Below are 25,809 nucleotides of genomic sequence, written 5' to 3' on the forward strand. Positions count from 1 at the left end.
GTACGATGCTTTCTGGAAACAGGTGTAACAATAACATTGTTTGGTCGCAAGTTGCGTAGTACCATGGTGGTTGAGCAACGTCATTGCTAACTTTTCTAGAAACGACCCCCAGAAGCGGTATGCTTTGCATTGGGTAGGTTGACTGTATAAAGCATCGCCACTTTGTTTTAATTTTGTAACTGTAAAATGTTGTTTAAGTTGAAAACTTCGACATATCACCTGTATTATATTACTTTACATGTATGGTTAGGATTTGGGTGCAATTCTAGCAACTTCGAGAAAGTTTATTAATGTTTTCATTACCACCACGAGTTCATACACACTGAGCAGTGGCGTAACTATAGTAGGTGCAGCAAGTGCAGTCGCACCAGGGCCCGTGACCTCCCGGGGCCCGTCGCTACCCCCGCCCTGCCTCCTTTTTTTTTTTTTTTTTAGAACTTTAGAATGTTAGAGCACGGAGAGTGAAGCGTCACTTTGACGATCTATCGGAAGATGAGCGCTTAACCGATGCAGAGAGATACTTCAAAGTGCAGGTATTTAATGCAACTCTGGACATCATAATCAGTCAGCTCTCCCAAAGATTTGGAAGTATGCGGGAAACTTGTCATGTGTTTGAGTCTACGTCCTATGACCCTTCAACTCGCAGGTGATGATGAACTGCTTGAAAAGGCAAGAAGTTGTCAGACCATTATAGCAGGGACATCGCACCGACATTCCCAACACAACTCCTCTCATTCAGGTCTTGCTTTAAAGCAGAGATTTCACAGAAGTCATCTATTTTTCAACTTGCCAAAATGCTGGTGGTAGATTATGACAGTGTAACATCCACATTCGGGGAAGTGTGTACTCATGTTGTTTCTGACATTGCCTGTGACTGTGGCAACAGCTAAGCGATCTTTTTCCAAACTCAAACTTATTAAGACCTATACCTAAGGAGCAGCATGGGGCAGGAGAGGCTCCGTGGGTTAGCTATCCTGTCCATTGAAAATACGAGAGCCAGAGCATTAAATATTGGGAACATCGTCGACGATTTTGCACAACGAAAGGCTCGTAAGATGGCCTAATTCACGCATATTGGGGATTGTATGCCTATGAATGATTTTATTTGGTTTCTGGACGGTTAAATAAGTTAGGCTACATTAAGTTTTGTTTCTGCGCAGTGCGAGTTTATAAGCAAGCAATCTACGCTTTCAGTTTAGCAGAGGGTTGAAGAGGCGCATTGAGTGTTCCCATAATTCCATGCGAGTTGATGTTAATGCAGTAATATTAGATTACCCTGGCCTGCAGGCTGTTAATAAAATAATTTTTTAATGTTTTCACATGTAATGGATATGTAGTCGTGTGTTTTTTATTTGAAATTGTAATCTGTAACTACTAAACTACTTCGGTGCCTCAGGCCCTTTGCATAAACAATTGAAGTCACCCTTAATGTGTATTGCATGTATCAGAGCTAATTCATCCTGGCCCAAAGTTTTCCATGGGTATGGGGCCCGCGTAGCGCTCTCGCACCTGGGCCCACCATTGGTTTGTTACGCCACTGACACTGAGTCTTACGTGACTAGCTGTAAACTCCCCTAGCAACTTTCCATGCAGTGTAGTTTAGTTTAGTGTGCATGGAAAGTGCAATTCAGCTAGCAATTCAGTCTAGCGGGTAATGAATGTACATTTAGTTTAGCATTATGTTTATGCATTACCTCCGTATGGTCTACGTCTGTGAATGTTTAGTGAGTCTCTTAGAATATTAATTAACTGTTGTTCTGTGCACCTGAACATTCCATGTCGCATGCATGTCTCCCTTGCTAGTAGGGCTGACAGTGATGGTATATGAATGATGCATGTAATATAGCCCATTCAACTACTTCTTTTTATTTTGCTTGTGCAGATGCTGTTTTATGTATGCCAGTGCCTGAAGGCATGCTTTGTTTTAACTTTTCCTAAAGGAATAAATGTGATAAGCCAGTTTTTGTCTCAGTCCCTTCACCGTCTGACTAATTGTTATTAATTAAGCTTAACCAACTTCATTGTAAGGGTCCTATGGGGAGTGGTTCATATTGGGATAGGCAGAAGCACAGTTTAACAACATTTAGTTAAAGAATATGTCATTAACTTTTCTATTAACATATAGCTTGTAAATAAACATTTAACATTTAAATGATGCAACTGATAATGTTGAACATGATAACTGTTAATTAGTGCCAATAAGACATTTAATTAACTATTAACAAATATTAATACAATATTAGTTAATATATTTGTTAAAACATTAACATACAGAGTTTATGCAAACAACTAATATTTAATTAATGATGAAAAAACTATTAACTTGTGCCAAATAGATATTTTAGTAACAATTAACAAATATTAACAAAGGGTTAGGTAATTACTAGTTTGCTATTTATTATGGCACCTTATTATGGAGTGTTACCAGCATTGGTAGTAAATAAGTCTATATCTAAAATATGTTTATAATTAATACTTAATAAATTATGTAAGGGATAATGGACGACACGGTGGTCTGTTCACAGAAGTTAATGCACGGTCGAGGTTGTAAAGACGCGAAGTGGAGGGCCGTTTAAACCTCGTAAGTGCATTAACTTCTGTGAACAGACCACCGTGGAGTCCATTATCCCGCTTATTCCACTGTTGCCACTTGCGTTGTGTTCATTTCCTGTTACAATTTAAAAGTTTTAATCGCTAAAACTGTCTTGTTTGTAGAACTAATTTCTTCCGACACATATCAACTAATTTCTCAACTCACAGGACAAACTGCCGTTACTAGTTCTAAATGGATGGTTGCTACGGCCAAAGGCCAGTCGTTAGTTCTATCTCTCCCGTTGTCAAGCGGGCGTATCCCAAGATTCTGATGAACTTTAGCTTTGAAACATCGCTATTTTACTTAGCCTGCTGTCATCCATCTAGCTAAAAGCCACCTCCGTCATATGCTACAATGTTGCAATGTTCTGAACGTCTGCATTTTACAGCTCGGATGCAACGTGACAGTTCATTTAAACTTCACAACGAGTTCGGCGAATTAATATACAAGTGTGATACGGCCAAAAAAATGGATTTACTTCATAGGTGTGCAGAGAACATACGGTTAATGGTCGTTCTAAATTACGTAGGACAATGGGAAATTCAACCAAGCAGTGGAATAAACAATAATAATTTGTCGATGACGTAATGTTTCTATTATTTAACAGTTGTTACATACATATGCACTAATGATTAGTTAGGATGTGGATACATGTTTTATAAACCACTTACTATAATTCATGATTAACTCAGGAGTTACAAGTGGTTAGTTAATGATATGTTGTGAGCTCATCTAAAGTGAGGACTTTCTATGCCTTCCAACACATTTTCAAATGTAATATACTGTGTGTGGAGGTCATTCAGCAGCAAAAAATGGAATGTTCTGCATGGGCACGAAAGTAGTAACTAAGTTCAGTTAAGATTTATGTTTGATATTGTACTACAAACTCTGTTAACACTTTGAGTTATATATATTGCAATATTGCGTTTTTGTTCCCATGCATGGAGTGCCAAAAACGCAATATTGCGTTTTTAGCTTTTTTTTTTAATTACAAAGATGGACACTCTAACACACCTTATGTGCGATTTTGGGAACACTATGATGAATAGAACTGAAATAGATGACGATCAAAAAGTCATGAAAACGCATATCTGGATATTTGATCTGGACATTTTATCGGCTTTTGATGGTTGCCGCTTTGGGTCAAATCAGGTCAAAACCAGGCCATTAATTTTCGTGGGTTTATCACTAGGTGGCAGTCTCACCAGGTCTCGCTAGGTCACTTCCCGGAAACTTTACAGGCAACACTTCATATTTCATAAAAGACGCTATCTCCATTTCTAGAAAAAACCCCAGGGATTTTGATGAAAACTAGCCACTGTTTAGATTGGGATTTCTTAGGAACAGAGGCATGTAGAAATAAACGGTTTGTACCCACTGAGAGCTTAAAGTCTCACCTTTCAAACGAGCCATAGTATGTGTCCATAGCTATAACATAGAATACACTGTGGCTCTACAAAAATCATCAACAATGACCTAGATTGCTGGCACTCAGGGCCAAAGCTTCCGAAAACAGCGCGGCATTCAAAGTGTTAAATTAAATTCTGTATTATTTATTTAACAGCTGTGTTTAGTATTATTTGAATAGCAGAGGTAACAATCAAAATTCACAAGGTGTTGCACAGAGCCATAAGCCTGAACAAGTCCATGTACATATTATAAGAGTTTGGGCATGGATTACATCAATGTTATTTGCTCCCTTGTTTGTAGGCATCCTTTTTGCTGTGACTGTGATTGGCCCCGCTTTCGGGTACATTTTGAGTGCACTCTTGCTACGTTTTAATGTGGATATTGACAAGCTTTCTCAAGGTAAGTCTGTGCTATAGAGATAATAGTAATTATATGCATCATTACTGTACTAATGTAAAGTAATGCTATAGAAGTTGATTTCCTATAGTAATGTGCTAACAACTATTAAAAGCTTTAGAAAACACATGTTGACAGAAGAGAGAAAATGCTCTTTCCAATTCTAAGAGAGCCCTTTCTCTGCAGTGCTTTAATAAAGGAGCGAATATCTGTCTTGGAATTTCATAATTTTAGGAGCAAGGGGCCATTTTTCTTCATTATCACAAAAAACAAATACAATTGTGGCCCAATGGCCACATTCCAAAGCACAAAGGCCATTGAGTAAAATGGGATGATTTTTTCACCCGACAAATAAATAACTTGGCGCTCTGATAAAAACACAATAGATTTTAAAGTCCGTCTAAAGAGTTTTTTACCTTAAAATAATGTTTTCAAAATCATTTTGAGTGCACATAAACTCTTAATAGGGCGAACAGCACTTCTGCACTCTGACGAGGTCTTATCCCTTGTAAAATAGACTTAGAAGTTGCTGTTTGGGTAGGAACAATGGAAAAGAGCTACTATGCTATATATAGTAGAGTACAAATAGATAGGCTACTTATAGGAATTTGGAGCTCTCTTTCTACAGACTGCTGTTGATGCATTCCCTATATATTGCTAAGCTAAGTGGTTTTCGGATTAGAGCTTAGATCGGGCCCAGAAAATCAACCCCGAGCCGACCCGAGCCTGTGCACGTTCTGTCCGAGCCCGGCCCGACCCGACACGACTCATTAACTGTAACTAGAAATACAATTCCAAGGAATTACCAGTGCATGAAAATGCTAAAGTTGTGATGTAAAATATCATGTATAGTTAAAACAGATAATACAGAGATGGTTACTACGGTGATGCTAGGATAGACATGGTGGTTGCATAGCTTAATAAAAGTTGATAGTTTAAAAGTAGACTGTTTAAAAGCTGAATGTAGATAGTTTAAAAGTTGTTGATAGACAGTAGATAGTTTAAAAGTTGTTGATAGACAGCTAGTTTAATAGATAGTTTAATGATAGTTTAAAAGTAGACCGTTCAAAAGTTGAAGGTAAGTAGTTTAAAAGTTGTTGACAGACTGGAAGTTGAATGAATGTTGATATTCAAATAGTTTAATGGCTGTGTATAGGTAGATATTTGACGATAACTGAAAGTTGGAACGGCTCTAATGTTTGCTAGCAGTTATGCTAAGATTTTTAACTATGCTAACCATGCTACTTAGCATTGCTAGCACTGCTATAAAACATTAGCTAACATGCTAACCATGCTACTTAGCTAACGTTTTCTAGCAGTTTAATGAATGAGTAATTATAACAGACGAGTAGTTTGAATGACTAAATATGACAAAGACTAAAAAGGACATTTCGTCACAAGACTAAGACTAAGACTAAATTAAAAATAGGTGACAAAAGTAACACTATGTGCAGAAGCATAATCTTGGTCTCAAATAAATGATAACACTCTGAAGTTTTTTTGTAGATTATTTGGATTGTATGTCAGGGGTTGTGATATAGAATGGCTACACAAAATATGGAATAATTACACAAAAGTCTCATTCTTTCCATTTTCTTTGTTGCTTCAATGGGTGTGTATTAGGGGTGTGAATCGCTCATGTAAAAGACGATACGATTCACATCTAGATACATGGGCACGATTCGATACAAGAAAAGATACATGTTCATAAAAAACGATTCAGTACGATGCGATGCGATGCGATTCGATGCCGTTCGATGCAGTTGAAGAATGGAAAGCATTCTGAAAGATTTTTTATCATTTGCTTAAGGTACACATTCATTTAATATTATTAATTATCATGGTCATGTCAATTAGGCAAAAACAAATGTGTGAATATGATTATCTAAACTGAGGTTTGTATCATATACTATATTGAAATGAAAAAAGAATAGTCTACATTTCAGCCAAACAAAGCAGCCAAATACAACATGAAAATACATTTTAATAGACTTTATAGATTTTATAGTTATATCTGATTGTAACATTTTCTAGCAGTTTTGCTAAACATGTTAACTATGGTAGCAATGGTAGCATGCTAACTATGTTAACCATGTTACTTAGCTAACTTAGCTAATCATTTTTAGCAGTTATGCTAACTAACATGCTAGCATGCTAACTATGCTAACCATATTACTTAGCTAACCTAGTTAATCATTTTTTGCAGTTTTGCTAAAAATGCTAACTAGCATGCTAACATGATAGCATGCTAACTATGTTAACCATGTTACTTAGCTAACTTAGCTAATCATGTTTAGCAGTTTTGTTAAAAATGCTAGCTGGCATGCTAAAATGTTAGCATGCTAACTAAGCTAACCATGTTACTTAGCTAACTTAGCTAATTATTTTTAGCAGTTATGCTAACTATGCTAACTAACATGTTAGCATGCTAACTATGTTAACCATGTTACTTAGCTAACCTAGCTAATCATTTTTAACAGTTTTGTTAAAAATGCTAACAATGCTAACATGCTAACTTTATTAACCATGCTAACTAGCTACAGTGGGTAGGAGTCATAGTTGATGACAAGTGTTGACATAGTTGATGACAAGTTAAAAGTTGTTGATAGACAGCTAGTGAATGTATATAGTTTAAAAGTTTAAAAGTTGAATGTAGATAGTTTAAAAGTTGTTGATAGACAGCTAGTTTAATAGATAGATAGTTTAATGATAGTTTAAAAGTAGACCGTTTAAAAGTTGAATGTAAAAAGTTCAGTAGTTTAATGGGTTACATTGTTTAACAGTGGATTATTGTAGTGAGGACTTTTATTTTGAAACAGTTTTGGGCAGAGGAAACAGTTGAATAGGATGTGTAGTCTTAATTGACCCAGATTGTATGCTTAAAGGTGCGATTTGTAGGATTGTTAACGAACGTTCTGTAGGCCAAAATCAAAACACTGGTGAATGTTCTCAAGACTACCAGACGCGAGCCTCTTCTGGGTTGCCAGATGTAATGAAGACTTAGCTAACGTTAGTTGACCTGCAGCTGCTTTAACGTTTCTCCAACCATGACCCAGCTACACATTACAGAAACAGTGAAAACAAAAAATACCTCTCTAACCAACGTAACATATTTAGCTGAAGTTAGCGATGCAGATGAAGTTTAGCATAGGCTACCTGTTGTGGAGAAATATGGCCAGCTCTGCGTCAGACTTGATATTCTTAGTTTGACGAAGACGTTACCATCTCAGGAAGCTCCTCCGATGTCCACTTAATTTGTTTCTTGTTTTAATTTTGGAAATTTGCCTGCCTCTTGTAGGCGTTCATGACTACAACTGACAGCTGTTGACAGTTGGCCTTTGCTAATTTGGCAACCCAAATAGGAGGACGCGCTAGCCCATTATTAATACGCTATTCTAGAATTAATCGTTCAAAACATAAACGAAAATTCCAAGAGATTCCGCCCCGTAACATTTTTTTTCATGGGTTTTACGGGGTTTCACGGGTTAGAGTAATGTTGTCAAATAAGCCATTACTTCAATTCATTGTGTTTCCTCACTCTCTGACAACATATGGTGATCATTTTTGGAATGGTTACAGTTTATTTTCCATTTTTTCCTACATACTGGACCTTTAAAGCCTGAGGGTGCAGGTGGCATGAACACCTGCCATAGGATTCTAATTGCTTAACGGCCGTATTATGATGTCATAATCGGCAATGTTAAGTCTATGGGGATTTTTAAAAAGTTTTTCTTTAATAGTTTAAAAAGTATAAAAGTTTCAAAGTTGAAAAGTCATACCAACCCGATCTGTTTGAAGACCTACGTTACAAAGTTTGAATGAAGTTTCTAAGTTAAACTGTTCAAGAGAAATTGCGTACGGAAAAAGTGGTAAGCGGAATAATAATAAGAAGAAGTAGAAGAAGTTGCCTAGGAAGAACAGTACTGTAAAAATAAGAAGAAGTTGCCTAGGAAGAACAGTACAGTGCATTTTCATGCACTGTAATAAGAAGCCTAGGAAGAACAGTACAGTGCATTTTCATGCACTGTAATAAGTTGCCTAGGAAGAACAGTACAGTGCATTTTCATGCACTATAATTATGAGCCCGAGCCCGATTTCAACCCGACATTTTTTTTAATACATGGTTATATCTGATGTTCTCAAATACAACTCGGAGTTGTTTGAACGATATAAATCTGTTAAGAATTATCTAATAAATAATGAAACAAGGACGAAGCATGTAACTGCGCTGTTTGTTTATTCAGAACGGAATTGATTGCAAAAAGATCTGAATGAAGAAACCTGAACAATGATAAACACAGACAATGAACGAGAAATAACTAGTTTGGATGACCTAGGAGTAGGCCTAGGCTACTATAACATTTAAACAAGGTTTTAGAATAGGCAAAATAATTATTTTAAACGAAATAAACATTTAAAAAAATATTACAAAACGTAGTGCAAAAACGTTGCTTCATGTCTCTCCCTAATAGGCTAATGATCTAAAACATAGCCTACAAAATGAACAAGAAAGAATGAACTTTGGATGGCCTAGCCTTAAATGCCTATAAATTAACAAAGTTTATATAAATAGAATAATTTGAACACAACAAATGGTAGTAGGGGGGCCTATGTGTCTAATTTGGGGGCTTGTGGGATTCGCATGTTAATTTTTGGAGATTATTATATCTTTGTTCTAGGGGTCTACATGTCTCCATTTTTTTCGAAGGTTTTGAAGGACCCAAATCAAAGGTAAAATTCAGAAAAGGTCAAATTTGGTGTTTTGTCCATAAACCTCACATTGCTGGTATTATAGCATAGGGTTTGATGCCAAAAAGCAAAGATATTCTACAAGGTAGTGTGCAAAAGTGGGCCACATAAACAATACAACATTATTAAACATTTTTAGGCTGATTGATCTCTTTAACAAGAAATTGTGCCTAAAATTCTAAAAATTGTCCGCTTAAAAAAATAATACTTCAATATCAATACTATCAATTCATGCCTATTAGTGTGCTTGAGTGTAGGCCTAGCCTGCTCTGTCAGTTCTTGTCTACACCCATTCAGAGCACAAAGTGTAGAGATCTCTGTTAAATCAAGTTTAATAGACTTTTACATAGTACCAGCTGAAGTCTGTAAGGCCTTCCGTAGCCTATGTAAGTGTGAAGAAAAGAAAGGGTAAAGGATCAGATAGACAAACAGACAGGTGTGTGTGTGTGTGTGTGTATGTGTGTGTGTGTGTGTGTAAGAGAGAGAAAGAGAAAGAGAGACACTACAAGCATGGAAGGATTATGAACTTTCAGGCCCCTGGGCCCAGATGTATTAAGGGCCCCCCACTAATTGTTGCGGGGGACATTTTTTTAAATTTATTTGATGTGATTTCCTGTATTCTGGTGCATTTTGGGGATGGCCAATACTTTAATTCAATCAGATTCATAGCCTATGTGTTGATATGATGTGTTGATATTGAGGCAATGATTCCATGCAATGGCTTGGGCGTGGTAGACCATCTTCTGAACCTGCAGCAACACCTGCAACTGCATCAAGTACATCTAGAGGGACTTTGTACACTTGTTCAGCAGCAGCTGCTGGCAGCATATATAAGTGCTTCTTCTGTCAGAAGCAGACAAAAGAGCGTCTTCATGAGGTGTCCTCTTTCAATGCAGGCAACCAACCAAGAACTATAAGTAATATTTTGAAGTCAATGACTTTTAACAGGTAGCCAGTGTAAAGATGCTAGGATGGGGGAAATGTGTTCATATTTTTTGTGTGTGTGAGCAGCTGCATTTTGAATAAGCTGTAAGCTCTTTAGACAGGTATTATTACAGCCAGCATAATAGCATTGCAATAGTCTATCCTTAAGATGACAAAACATTAATTTCTCGGCATCTGGTAAGGATAAGGACTTCCCTATCTTTGAAATGTTCCTTAAATGGTGAAATTAAGTTTTGGTGATCTGTTTTATGTAATTACTTAGTGCTAGGTCCTGGTCAATTATAACTCCCAGGTTTTTAACACTTGTGGATGAGGTCAGATGGAAGATCACTATATGTAGCCTGTGATGTGGATAGGATATCCCTAATTTTTTTAGAACCTAAAACCATGACTTCTGTTTAAAGCAGGAAATTATTCGTCATCCATGTCTTTATATCTCTTATACAATTGTCAAGTTTGGCTAACGGGGTTAATTCATCAGGTTTTATGGAGAGGTATAGTTATGTATCATCTACTAAACAACAGGGGCCCCAGTACTGAGCCTTGAGGCACTCCATATTTTTTACCATAATCTGGGTAGATGGTTTATTATGGACCTGTACAAATTGTTGACGGTTAGGAAGGTATGATCTAAACCAAGCGAGTGCTGAGTCTTTGATGCCTATCAAATTTTCAAGCCTAAGTAGTATGTCATGGTCTATGGTGTCAAAGGCAGCGCTGAGGTCCAGGAAGACCAGTATCGATACAAGGCTAGGTTTTTTGAGGGAGGGCTTAATAACAGATGTCTTAAACGACTGTGGTACATGCCCTGATAGAATTATTTATAATCTAGAGCAAAACATTATCCAGGAAGGGGAGACCAGTCTTAAGAAGGTGAGTACAAATAGGGTTTAGTAGACTAGTTGTAGATTTTGATGAGGAAATTGTGGAGGTGAGATCTAATATGTTGTGTATATGTAAATGAATTAAATGTTGTTTGAGGTCTCATCTGTGATTCTGTGATTTTGCTATCTTTCAGCAATGGCGTAGGTATGTGTATTTGGTGAAACTGATTGGTTATTGATCTTATCTCTAATTGTTTGACATACAATTATAATACTGACATACAATCATACTGTTGGAAATAAGAAAATAACTGTTTTGTGAACTTTATTCAACATAGCCAGTGATTTAGGCGAAATTTATGGTGTTAATTATAGTGAAATATACAATTTCAAAAAATAGGGTTAAAACAGGTAAAAAAAATGGAGACATAATTTTTCTCCATGTTCAATGACCTCTAAAGACAGTCCAACCACTCTCCAAAAAATAACATTTCAATCCCACAGAAACCACATAGGCCCCCTGACCATGGGCGTAATTTGATATTTTAAAAACGGTAGTGCAAAAACGGGGAGTCACGAGGGATCAAGGGGATAGGCTAATTATGCAGGGTGGGCTACAATAATAACACTCCAATACCCCCCAAAAAATGAACATACAAAATTAACAAACTAATGTTGGATTAGAAATAAAAACTGGGCAGGTTCAAACAGTCCAGGTTGATGGGCCCGTCAGTTTTGATGGTAGCCGCCTGCCTGAGCTGAGACCTGTAGATGAATTGGGAGGGATTGATTAAAGCAAGGCTATATGCTGCCTGCTATAGATAAATATAACCATTATATAAAGAAATAGCATACTTACATGGTTCTACATGTTGTCATGCAAGAACAAGATTGCGTCCACAGTTGCTGGTTTCAGAGCGGTCCGTCTCTGCTCTATCGTTCGGCCAGCTGCGCTGAACACCCGCTCGCTGCTGCTGCTTACTGGAATGCAGAGGACGGATCTTGCCAGCCTGGCTAGTTTTGGGTACACCAATCCATTGACTTTCCACCATTTCAGTAGCTCCCTGTAGTCATCCATGGCATGCCTCTGAAATAACTTCATTATCATCTGGTTCATGATCATCCTCTTGGTTCTCCCACTCTGCAAAGTCTGGGTCTCTCCTGGGCCTAACTGCTGGTGGTTCAAAGCCAGTATTGCTCAATGCACTGTCAGCCGCTGCAGCATCTTCCTCCACAGACAAGAGTAGGGTGCGAATGTGGGCATGTACTTCGGATATTTCTACAGGGGACATCATCCTCAGTTTGTTGAACTTGGACCAGAGGAAAAGAGCAACCTTGTGCGTCATGTTCAGCTGGATTTTTTGCACTAAATACTCGGCATGTCTCTGGCGCACAAAGGCTTGATGCGGTGAGTCGGTGGGAGAGGGCTGGCAATGTCTCTTTAGTTTCTCAAACCAGAGGCAGACCAGGTTTATGATTGCATATTTGTCGCCCTCCAACTCTCTCTGGGCATTATAGAATGGCTCCAAAAAGGAGCCAGAAAGCTCAATGCATCAGAGGCATTATAGAATGGCTCCAAAAAGGAACCAGAAAGCTCAATGCATCAGGAGCAATATTCTCGATGCGCGCAATCTCACTGCGGGTCTCCAGCTTCTCCTGTAGCTCTGGGTATATGTCTTGCACTGACTTGAGTGTGAGATAAACTGTGCTAAATCGTGTCTCCCCCATCTGTAGCACCGTCTTGGATAATTGCGCAACCAGGCCAGATTGTTTTAAATATCTGACTAGTCCTTTGGCAGCCGATATAGTCTCACCTATGTCAGGCGCGTTGTCGGCAAGTGCGTCTGTTTGTAGACCATGGCGAAGAACCGTATTTATTAGATGATCCAGACAGGAAAGCCTTCTGTACGGCTCCAGGGCTTTGACAATGTTACTGCCCTGATCAGTCACCCACACTATTTGGCTGAGGGAGCAAGGGTCTAGGCCAAATTTATTCACCAGCAGGCGCACTCTCGCGCCTGATGTTCTTCCCCGTTTTCGCTTCCTCAACGGGAAACATTGCGGTTGTTAGAGTTTTGGAAACTAATTGATAATCACGGGAGATATAATGGCACGTTATAGCCATATAGCTTAGCTTTCGGTAGTCGTCCGTCCACATATCCGTGCTCATCCCTATGTCTCCGATCTTAAGAACATCTTTGAGAGTCTGTGTCAGAACTTCCCTCTTCTCATCAGCCTTTTCAAGGCAATGCTTGGAAACGGTGCTGTGGTGAGGCAGGACGGACTGGGCCGACACATGACCATATGTACCACCAACATTAATTAATTCTTGAGCTATAGCCTGGAAGCCCTGGCCACTTACAACGTAAAATGGCCTTATGTCCCTGCAGCAAAACTCCAGAAATTAAATTTCTCTGTGAGGGCTTGCCTCGCCTTCATGGGTACACTTTGTATAGTAACAAAAGAGGACATTGAAGGCTGACTATCATCCTTTCTGGCAATGCAAGCCTGCTTCATGTGTCTGTTCATCGTCAACGTCCCTGCTATCATAGGCTAGCAGCGTGCTTTAATGCACTGGACAAAGCCGACACATATGTTGTCACTGCCCACGACTTGTTTGAAATGGTTCCATACCTCCGACTTTCCTCCAGACTGGCTCAAGTTAATTTTTTTTTTTATCCTTAACATCTCGAGGCTCTATGTTGCACCTTAGCTGCACAGCACAGCAGGCCCGTTGTGTGATGCGAGCGAGTGGAGGAGACAGTGAGCTGCAACATGTGTCGAGTCTTTTTTCTTTTTACTTTGTGTAACTTTGTACACATTTGTTACTTAGGCCAAAACAAAACAAAAAAAACCACAAACGCTCGATCAAAGGCCTGCCCGACCCGGCCCGAGTATAGTGTCGGTAAATATCGGCCGGGTCGGGCTCGGGCAGAGAATCTAAACTCTATTTTGGATCCATAAAGTAGAATCAACATTATTGTCATTTTAAAAACATGTAATATTTTGCAATATTTTTAACCCGACCAGAATGTGTCAAAGACATTGAAAATATAATAGCGGGGGAAACCTCACAAAACAATGTTTTATCATACCGCTGTACAGGGATTTAGTTCACAAATATGTCACCTTTTTAAGAGTTGTAGTAGGTATGCGTACAGGAAAACTGGGCTAAACCCTTCCCATAGCAAACAAAAAGTTGTGAGTTGGATTTCTGTAGAGGCTGTGTACAAGACACATAAGCAGAGTCTGCAAAATTCTAACTGGGCACAATGTAAGCAACTTCCCTGTGAGGATGAGGTATGTGCACCACTCTCAGAGAGGAGAGGAGTGGCCATGCCCATATCAGCAGCTGCCTCGCCATCTAGCAGACAGCTCCCCAGCCTGTAATCTGCATCTGTGGAGATTACCTGCCATCTGTGAGGAAGGTTCCCCAGCAAAACCCCCTTGCGTAGGAAATCATTGTCTCCAGGGGAAGAGGGCTTGCATGCAGGACTGTGACATGCAGTCTCACTCGCCTGTCCTTTTTTGGATGGAGGTGAAAGGAACTGAACCAGCACTGCAGGGGACGTTCCCTTAGCAGACCTAATGGAATCACTGCTAAAGCTGCTGTCATTAAACCTAGCATTTTCTGTACTCTGGGCAGTCACAACCTTCCCTAGCAGGAAATTCCCCACATACATTCATGTTTACTGAATTGAAGTTCAGACCAAGAAAATTCACCTGTTGTCAAGGCTGCAGATCTCTCTTCTTCCAGGTCACTGTGAATCCTAGGGACTGGATATGAGCCAAAGCCATCTCTATCTTGGAGTACCTGGTCTCGAGAGGGAACACAGGTCAGCCAATCATCCAAATAAGGGAGAACCTTGAGGCCCTTTCACTGAAGGAGGGTCAAAATCACTGACACCACCTGGGTAAAAATGATTGGGGCCAGTAAAACGCCAAATGGAAGGACCTGAAACTGGAAAAAAGAAAGGGTCTGTGTTCTCGACAGATTGGAATATGAGAATGCTGGTATGCATTCTCCAGGTTGAGGGTTTTTGAACCACTTTCCTGGACTAATGGACTGCATCACTAATTTTGTGTAGAAGGAACTTCAGATACGTATTGAAGCGTCTGAAGTCGAAGATAAGCCAATGGCTGCTGTCTTTTTTGGGATTATAAAATAGATGGAGTAGAACCTAATCAGCTGTGTGTGTGTGGGTGGCCCCTCTGAAGTTGCGCCCTTTTGCAGCCCTGTCCAATACATCTTGTGACCCTGGGTAGAAGCTCTGACCTGGTGTCATAGGTAAACTCATGAGCTCAGTTTTTATGGGCTCAGGCAAAGAAGTCTGTCCTATATCACGTGTCAGCTGTGATTGTGCTAACAAGGCGGAATCAGTGAAAGCCTTGGAGTCCCCAATCACAGTCTTGCATAAAGCCGTCAGAATAATAGCTAGGCCATTGCCCGTATGGGCTGCCCGCACCGTGCCATTAAACGAGTGAGTGATCAGCTAGCAGCACAGTGGTAGCTACAGACACGCGAGCTGGCCCTAAAGATGTCCAAGAGGCTATCGCTTGCTCAACATCATCATGCAGGCTATGAGAAAACCCACTAGCAGATATAGGGCACAGTGTGAAGGTAATTAAACCGATAACCAACTCAAACATGGGGTGCACCAGTGAAACGTGGGGGGCAACAGTGATTTAGGGCACATTGTTTAAGATAGATAGACTGCACAATAGAGACAGTAGAAGATAAAAAAAAGACTAAAATACTAAATATACTAAAAAAACTAAATAAAACATCCACATAGTGTGCTTAAGGATGATCAAGCATGAGGCGTTTGCAGTGATAGGGCAGGGACTGAGCCTGTAGTTCCGTATGCATGGTAAGGTGCTCTATGAGAGCGAGTGTCATGGTGATGGTGCAAATAAATAAGTCCCACAGTGTAACAGTGCAAGAATAAAGTCTAGAGACCAGCATAAAATAAAAATGGACATATAAGAGAATAATGTAGACAAGTAATATAAAAACTATATCAGTGCAAGAATAGGTTGAAGTAATAGGGTTACAGCCAATTGGTCAAGTATTAAATAAAAAGTATTAAGTATTAAGTACAGCCACAATCCAGGCTGTGGGAGGGAGGGAGAGGAGTGGGCATTACTTTGAAATGGCCACTTCAGTCGCGCATTACGCGGCGTGAAGCTGCGTGAAACTTTAGTACCACTTTCAGCCACTGTGCGTCGCTCTGCCACTGTACATCGCTCTGTCAGTAGCCTGCCTGCCACCCCTTCTGAAAAAGCAGGAGGCTACCTTTAAAGGGACACCAGGCAACGTTTTCGTGTTAATTAATCATCTTCGTAAGTTGGTATATGGTTAAATGACTCATTACAGGGCGAATGAAGACTCTCTCGCCCGCCCCTACTGCCTGTAAGAAGAATATCCCACTTGCAAGTTCGGTGTATCCTACCTGCCGACCGAAGCAGGATCAGTTTACATCCTGCATACAGCACAGAGGCAGGCTAACGAAACTCTAGCGATTGTTGCAAACGTGTGTATAATGACAGAGCCAGTGAAGAAGCAGCGAAAACCCTTGACGGAAGATGCAAAGAAAAGGAAAAGAGCTTCAGACCGAGCGAGGGGGAGTTTCGTAGAGAAAAAGCATCAAGCTTGCCTGGTGTCCCTTTTAACATAATTGTTGCCGAGAGGAATCCCAGCCTACGAATTCAATGACAAAATAAATCATGCATAATTAAACATTACCTCGATTTAGGCTACTTGGGTAGCCTATGGCATAAGGCTTGGCTACACAGTGGTACCGGTGCCGCTGCACAAAACGAGTAACATGTTACAAAGTACAATTCAAATTTCAGTAATTCGTTACAGTTACTGAATAACTGTAACATCCATTCCTGCGTTACTCTTGATATCTCTAATATATTGACTTATTGTTTCTTATTGTTGTTTATTGGCATGCAGTGCTTGCTTGTTGAAAATATAGATTAGCCTAGACACATTATTTTATGGTAGAGATATGCGCAGTACAGAGCACGCATTCTCTCCTTGCACAGGTTGGCTTCAACCCGCACCTCCCCTACGCAAATCAAAACAGTGTCTTGTGCAAGAACTGTTCATGCAGACTACAACTGGCGCGGTGTAGCCTACACAACTTTGTTCAAAATTGATGCATTCAAGTTAACTTTGTAAAGTTAGTGTTATAGCCTACTTATCACAACATTGTCAATCACAAACGCTAATTTATTCTAACGTCTCTCTACGGAACTACCTGTTTAATTTGCGGAGGACGAAAGCACCTTTTTGATAATTGAGCCAGTAGAGAAATAACTGTTCAGAACTAATCTGTAGCCTAGGGTAGGCTTCTGCAGAAAAAAATGTTGTTGGCGATTTAATACTATCTAGCAACGTTTTTAACAGGCTACGCAAAAGAGGCTTAGACAACTATGACCCACGTTTTGGTTTCGTAAATTAATTTGCCCTACTTTTTGACTGCAATGTAGTCAATTGACTGCTTGACAGGTTATTTTTATTTTTCTGTACAATAAACAAATACATCTTCTTTATGCCGCAGAATTACACACTTGGCCAGCCTATAGAACGGGCACATAGAGAGAATAGAGAAGACACAAAATCTGTAGGCCATTTGTGGCGGGTTACCAGCAAACAATGTTTAATGCATTAACTCAAGACTTTGAAGCCCAAAGCTATGAAGGCATATCTGGCAAGTTGTTATTTTTTGAAGATGTAAATGATTGCGCTGTAGGCCTAGTCAAGTTTGCAAGGAGACATAACGCGTGAGCATGCCACACTATCCACAGCTGTGGTAGCGGGGGCAGGAGGATTACTGTTAGCGCAGGCTTTATATAAAATTCTTCAACAGAAGGCCTGACTCGAATGCAGGCTTGCCCAAAATAAAGGCTTGTGGTTTGCGCAGCCTACAGTAAGTAGGCTAAATAACAGACCCGCCACAATTTGCGGTATGATGATTTTTTACTAGCAAGATGTTTTTGGTGCCCTACGCGTACTGCATGTTCTTAAATAACAATGATCATCAGTAATATTCAACCATTATTTTGTGTAAATGGGCTATGCATTAGGTTAGACACCAGGGGCCATATTCACAAAGCCTTTAATCTTACCATTAGGAGTACTCCTAAATAACAATAAAAGATTTTAGCTAGGAGTTTCTCTTATTAAGTTATTCACAAAGCCTTTCAGACCTACTCTTAGTAAGGAAAAATGACAACTCCTAAAGAGTGAGTCTTCGTTGCTATGGATGACGTTATTACTCATGCATGAGCTTGACTGAAGTGACCACCTTGATTGGCTGATTGTAACGCGGGAATGATTCCAAACACCTCCCTTACGATGATGAGTGACAGGTGACAGGTCTGAGAATGCGTGCGCTACACAAGGACGGAAGATGATGAATAAATGGCGTTTGTAACAAACGGAAGTTCGGGAGGAGCATGACTGAATTTGCCACGCCTCCTTCAATCAGACAGGTTATTTATTCGCAGTCGGCCTCTATCTGCCGAAGTTGCAGCATCGGCGTCACTCCGCTTGCAAGGAGAGCTACTCCGCGGACCATATCTTTGATTAGAGCAGAGTTGGATGTAGGATCGATTGCCCTCGTTTTGCAAGGAAAGCAGACCTACGTCGCCTTCTCCAACAATCAGTTTATCTTTCTCTCCTACTATAGCCGATCAACTAAGCACCAACGCCGCAGCGCGGAGCTCCGTTCCTCTGGCGTCTCCCCCTCTGTTCTTGCAACACGTTTTTCAACTCCGCAGCCCACTACCTTGCCTTCCGCTACTGCGGCCTCTATTCCTAAACAGCTTTCCCCCTGCTCACTCAACTCAGCAAGTTATGGCAGCCCGCGTGCAGCCCACTACCTTGACTTCCGCTACTGCGGCCTCTATTCCTAAACAGCTTTCCCCCTGCTCACTCAACTCAGCAAGTTATGGCAGCCCACGTGCAGCCCTCTACCTTGCCTTCCGCTACTACGGCCTCTTTCTCTTTCCAGCTAATCAACCCTCCCCACTTTTCTCTTTGCCTACCTAGGGTGCTGTGCAACCTCCTTCCCCTTCCCCCGTAGCGACCGTGTCGCTACTTTTTCCCCTTTCCCCATCATCTCCCGCCGGCACGAACCGCGTTCGAGCCGGCGTTTTCCCCAGCCAGGGACCGCGTCCCTGGTTCTCCCTCACCCCTCTTTCCCTGGATTGGTGCCACCACCCTATAGGCTGCCGTATCTGCATCTCATCTGAGACCATGTCTACATAAAATAGTAATACAATATAATCTATGTGGTGATCACAAAATGTATTTAAGGGAGCATCGCTTTAACTCAATGCCGGCGCTGGCCGTAAAGGCAGCTGATACACAGGAGCTGTTGTTCTGTTGCTTATTGCAAAGAGGACAAGGAAGGAATTTTTCTCCTTTAAATGTCTGGGAGTTTTTTCGCGATCCTCTGTGTTCATTGAGTGTCAGCATATTAAAGCCCTTCCCTAGCTGACCAAGGGAGCACCTGCACCTGCGTCTAGCTCTGCTGTTCCTCGGAATCCTCTCTAATGTGTTGCTGCTCATCACTACTCTTGCCATTATAGCTACCGCAGTTAGCTACAGCAGCCTATTTTAATTGTGTAGGCCTTACTAGCCTACTAAACATTGGGGTGCATTAGATGTTGAACTTCACAACCGCGTGTTTTTGGGCTGTCAATTTCAACATCTACTCTCTCCTGCAGCCCTCTATACAATTTGGCTAATTATTTTTCCATCGCATGGAAAGATCCCCCCTCCAGACTACGGACGCTCCGTTACTTGCTTCTGGTTTCAAACACAGCTCAACGCTGTTCAAACGCAAATCGGAATCCCAGCAGGCCGTTACATATTTTATGGTGCAGCCACCAACGCGGCAAATAACGGCCTGTCCGATCAAGCGCTCAAAACTCTCGCCCGTGGTCCTCCGACGCCTATCACTCTTATATCAGATCGAGTCTCTCTGATCTGAGGGAATTAGCGCTCCTCGCGCTCTCCCGTCGAATTTGTTCGCGTGGTCCTGGCTATAGGGTCCCTCATCTTTAACGCATTTTTTGGGGTGTATTGCAGAATCCTGCACTACTCCTGCCTGCGCAGTTGACTCCTGCACAATCCCGCAAATCACTTCAGGACCCTGGCCAGAGACTTCACCAAACATGCTTTTCTATTATGCTATATCTGTTTGCAAATTACTGAATGTGAACTAGTGAACTGAATAAAAAGGCCCAGTGTTTCCCATACATTGACTTATCTGTGGCGGGGCGCCACGAAATAAAAATCGGCCGCCACAGATGAATATTCTATGTTTAATTTAATTAAATTTAATTTAATTTAAATATATGGTCAAATCCTTGCATTGCCATGGAGTTGCGCTTTTTACGCACGCAGCCTTTCCTTGCCCCGCCCTGCTCTCTCTCGTAGCCCGCTGCCGCTCCTCTGCATGTTCATTTAACAAAATATTCAGATTGTTGAAGGATTGTTGCCACATAGAAGCATTGCATAGAAGACGTCTGCCTAAATTGCTATTAAATCCGCTTAGCATCGTGACCATGCTGCGCAAATTTGTTCAAAACTGCTGCATTGAAGTGAACTCTGCTAAGGTCTTATCACAACATAGTAGGCTACATTGAAAAGACTAAACTAAGTTAAGTTATGAAATCAAGCAGTATCTCAAAGCTAACGTTAGAATACTGTTTGGATGTCGAATTTAGAATGCTTAGCCTACTTACAGCTGCTTGTCAATTTCGTTGAACGGCTCATTTTATTCACTCTGACACTGAATGTTTGCAAAATCCCGATGTAAATGGAAAGTGTTTTCCAAAATTCAAAAGTGCTTGTCCCAAGGAGAAGTACGAACCTTTATTTTAACTATGTAAAAAATGTTATGAATTGCATCCACAAATCAGCAGCCTTTCAACTGTGTTACAATTTCAAGGGTTCCCTCAAACGTCTTAAAAAGTGACAGGCACTCAATTAGACCTATACACTACCAAGACGATCTTAATACCACCCCCACCCCCCCTTGTCAAAGTCAGCTACCGCCACAAATTGAATCCAATTCTGTGGGAAACACTGAGGCCTAACCTAAATGAATCAAGAGTAAGGCAAAACAAATAGCCTAGTAGCCTAATGAAACATACGGATTGATGTAGTATCTTTGTAACATTATTAAATTAATCTGTTACTATGCCTATGCCTACGTTTGCAAAGAGGAGAACATTTTAATTTGATTCACAATAAAGTTACATTTAATTTACATGTTGACAATGAGTAGCCTAGTTTTGGTTGTTGTTGGTGGCGTTATTGCATGTTAGTTATGCCTACAATGCAAAATTGCTTCCTCACGATTGGAAGCTCCTGTAGCCACATATGATTTTAAAACATGGCGAAATGCCACAAAAACCGGTTTGTGAATAGGTGAGTTAGGAGTCCTCTCAACTTCTTTTAAGCTGTCACAGAGGTGGGAAGGTGTGATTTGTTGGGGGCAGGGCCGGATTAACAATTCATAGACCCCTGGGCACAAATGTCTGATGGCCCTCCCTGCCCCCCAGCCAACGTGAATCGGGCGGTCAGTTAATAGGCCTATATCGTGAAGATTTTTCTTGCCATCTAAGGCACGAGCACATCTGTGAGGCCAAGCCTCACCAAGTAGCCCGTTTGTTTACAACTAACATTACATTTAATTAAACTGCTTATAGGCTATGCCGAAATAGTTTTCAACATTTTGAATATTAGTGTCGGGTGAATTAGAAAATGTTCTCAAAGTACCCTTATGGCTGAAGGCTGCTTGGGATCCCCCCCTGTCAAGCAATATAACCATACAAACGCGCGGCCTGCACTCATTGTTTCAAAAGGAGTAATTTCGGCTTTGTCGGAACTGGCCATTGTAGGCTACGTAAAAATAAACTTCCAAAACTAACGAAAAATATTTATCTTCTTTCAATTCAAACGTTTCCAAAAAGTTAAAAACAGATGACGTGACGTGACGCGCGTCATTGACATAATGCGCAAATAATATAGCCTAGATATTCCAATATATTCAAATACATGTGTTTATTTTAGAGGGGAAATTTGAACGTCATTTTTGAGCAATTTTGACAGCCCTAATCCACTGTAGGCTACGCCCATCGGCTATTACTGTAACACCTTCCACCTAGCCCCGGTGAGTGGGGGTTGTTATTAGGTTGGATTTTGTAGTTAGGCTACTGCAAATGTAACACCCTCGTTTCTATGAAACTGGAAACAACTGAACCAGGACACTTTGTCACAAGACAAAACAGATGTCTCAAAGCTAGGGATGTCCGATATTGGCTTTTTTGCCGATATCCGATATGCCGATATTGTCCAACTCTCAATTTTCGATTCCGATATCAGCCGATACCGATGTCGATATGTGTGTTATTTTTCCTCAAAACTAATTTAGGTAACATCACATATCTCCTGTTGTGGAATTAACACAACATGCTTAATGTTATTGTGATGCCCCACTGGATGCATTCTTGAATGCAACAAGGGATACCTTCTTATACGTAATTTCTGCAACAATGGTAGGCTAGCCTACTGAAAACATTTGGATATTCTGTTGTTTTCTGCTGTTGGTTAAATAGATAGACACACATATAGGGAAAACACTTGATATTGAATTTATGTGCTACAATGCAGGCCTGTTAACTGTATGACAACAGTGGTTTATTTAAACTACATCATAAGGATTTATTTTGTCAGTCATCATGCTCATTTTAATGAGTAACAATGAAAGTTATGCTGTATTTATTGCCAACAAAATTCCGCGATGTCTCCCGCGAGTCACGTCAGGCAGACTGTAGCCTGTCTGTCCGGGATGAGCTGCCCTCTGTTGTAGCTCCTCCCGGCTAGCCTCTGAAGATCACGTTTACGTAGTAAGCCAGACCAAGTCAGACTCGCAAATCTCAAGTTTAACGTCCGAAGGAGACACTTGAAAATAATTCCAAACCACAGACATAATGTTGAAACAGAGCGAGCAAGTTTGTTACTGCAGCCATCCATGCTTGTTTGTATGCTTCAAGACGCAGCTTGATGAGGTCATCATCTGTGCGCCGGTAAACGCTTCAGGAGCGCATAGGCACTATTTGGGTGTAACGCAAGCATTATTTTATCGGTTTTAAGGCAAAAAAAATCCGATAACGATATTAACAGATATTACATTTTTGTGCTAATATCGGGCCGATAATATCGGTGGGCCGATATTATCGGACATCTCTACTCAAAGCCCATTAGATTAACGTGAGCCTGTGGTTTAGATTTGTAAAACAAATTTGGTTAGACTAGGCTAGCTAACTTTACACTGACACAACGTAACAATGCTATGAAGTCGCGGTCAACATGAAATTTTTTGATCACTAAGTTGAAATTTCCAGCTCAACCACAAATAATTCCTATTCTTTTTAATATCATCCAATAACTAATTCAATGTTGATTTAGGCTATAGGCCTAACTCGGCCTACTTAGCAACACCACTTAAAAGTTCAACGAAGAGTTGCCATTGCTGCTGCTGTGCTGAAGAGATGTGGACGGCACGGCAGGGCATGCCCAATGAAAATAAATTAACGCAACGCAACGCAACACAACACAACACAGACCCCGCTTCTCTCGCGTCAGTCACTGAAATGAACGCAACACAGAACCCGCTTCTCTCGCGGCAGTCACTGACAGTAGCCTAGAATAAATGCATGGGGAAAACACTTCCCCATGACAAAGACATCTTAAAACACTGAAAGTTAATATTTTGTCACTAGCAACATACATCTGTCCTTTGTCAAATACAGTTGCATTTATAGCTCTGAACAAAACCGTTAAAGAGTTATTTAAGGAGAAGTCGCACGTGTGTTTTGTTTCATTCGTCCCTCCTGGCTGGGACAAATGAAACAGCATGGGGGACCTTAAATTATGTAAACTTCCCACGACTTCAATATTTGACAACATATCATGAATGGTACTTCAAGTATGTGTTATTTTAGATAGATTGCTGCTGGGCTATATGTCTTGGTTCATGTCTGTTAACAACTCAATGCCGTCAAGTGTGTATCTCGCGGCATTTGGCTGAGCAACGGAGGTTAATATGCTCTATATTTTGTCCAAATGATGTCTGTCTATCATCGTTGCACTCGGAGAAAACCGGAATGTTTCATTCGTCCTGCATTTCTTCTACGGCTGCAAACGGGATTCACTCGCAGTTAACCAAATATTTCTTTATTAGCAGGGCAGGCATATTTCTGGCTATTAAATTATTTCTAAACCAGTCTGCTAAAGTCTGTAGTGAAGTCTGTGTAGGGTTTTCCAGGCTCCATTTATTTTTAAGAGACACCCTGCTCACAAGAGACATCTGCCGGTTGTTTGGGTTGTTGCAGCGTCGTTGCAGCGTCACTGGAAAAATACAAATTAAAGTTGCGGGATCCAGCGTGATGTTACGCGGGATCACCACCCTCCACCCTTAAGTGAAGCATTGAACAGTTCAATGGCTCTGGGCACAAATTACTTCCTCAGTCTGTCAGTTGTGCATGACAGTGAGCAAAGTCTCCAGCTGATCAAGCTCTTCTGCTTTATAATAGTGCTGTGGAGTGGATGACATTCATTGTCCAAGATGTTGATCAGTTTGTTCAGGGTCCTTTTGTCTGATATTGAAGTGATGTACTCCAGTTCGGCTCCCACGACAGAGCATACCACAGCATAGAAGAGAACACTGACAACAACAGACTGGTAAAACATCCTGAGGAGCTTACTGCAGACATTGAAGGACCGCATCCTCCTCAGGAAGTACAGCCTGCTCTGCCCTTTCTTGTAGAGTGCCTCAGTATTGGCTGACCAGTCCAGTTTATTGTCCAGGTGTAAGCCCAAATACTTGTAGGTGTTTACCACCTCCACATTGACCCCATCAGTGGAGACTGGTAGCAGAGTGGGCTTAGACCTGTGGAAATCCACCACCATCTCCTTGGTCTTTGAAGTGATGAGTTGAAGGTGGTTGAGTTTGCACCATTGCACAAAGTCCTCCACCAGGCTCCTGTACTCCTCTTGCTTGTCCCTGATACACCCCACAATTGCAGTATCGTCAGAGAACTTCTGCATGTGGCATGACACAGTGTTGTAGCAGAAGTCAGATGTGTACAGGGTGAACAGGACTGGAGAGAGCACAGTTCCCGGTGGAGCTCCGGTGCTGCTGATCACAGTGTCAGAGAGACAGTTCTTCAGCCTGACGAACTGTGGCCGCTGGTTCAGGTAATCTGTAATCCAGGATACCAGCTGAGCACCCATCTGCAAGAGCTTGTCTCCCAGTCTGAGGGGTTGGATGGTGTTAAAAGCACTTGAGAAATCAAAGAACATGATTCTCATAGCACTTTTCCCCTTGTCTAGGTGAGAATGTGTCTTGTGTAGGAGATAAGTGATGGCATCGTCCACGCCCACTTTCTCCTGATATGCAAACTGTAGCGGGTCTAGTGCATGGCGTACCTGGGGTCTGAGTATGCACCAGTCTCTCCATTGTCTTCATCACGTGTGATGTTAGTCCCTTTTCGAACACCACTAACCACTCGGTGAGTTGCACAGTTTTAAAAACGAACGTTAAGGGTTGTTTTAAGGACATGTTTGTGCATGCCCATAGCCAGCCACTCTGAAACAGTCAAAGACGATTCAAAATGAGTCAGAAAATCGAGACAGGACCCATCGTCAAAATTTCGGTGTCCACCACTCTAGTGCATCCAAGTGCTAAATACCTGAATTATATTATCAGCCATTGCAGCCATCCAAAAAAGGCCCAAACATAAATTATCCCATTCATCTAATCTTTCCTAACAATCCGCTAGCTGCCCACCCCATAAGCA

General features: G+C 41.0%; 1 protein-coding gene across 2 annotated transcripts in view; it reads left to right on the forward strand.

The window, feature by feature from the left end:
• The window catches only part of slco2b1 (solute carrier organic anion transporter family, member 2B1), a 250,698-nt gene that overhangs the window by 46,887 nt on the left and 178,002 nt on the right, over positions 1 to 25,809 (forward strand). The window contains exon 6 of one of the 2 annotated variants that reach the window (XM_076302396.1): positions 4,304 to 4,402. The exons of the other annotated variant lie outside the window; for it this stretch is intronic. Coding sequence (XP_076158511.1) covers positions 4,304 to 4,402 — 99 coding nt within the window. The remainder of the gene's footprint in view (positions 1 to 4,303; positions 4,403 to 25,809) is intronic. 2 annotated transcript variants of the gene reach the window in all.

Source organism: Alosa pseudoharengus, unplaced genomic scaffold, assembly GCF_046254945.1.
Source record: "Alosa pseudoharengus isolate Yale_2024_CS ecotype anadromous, Long Island Sound unplaced genomic scaffold, YU_APseudo_1.1 YU_APseudo_1.1_scf_23, whole genome shotgun sequence".
NCBI lineage: Eukaryota > Metazoa > Chordata > Actinopteri > Clupeiformes > Clupeidae > Alosa > Alosa pseudoharengus.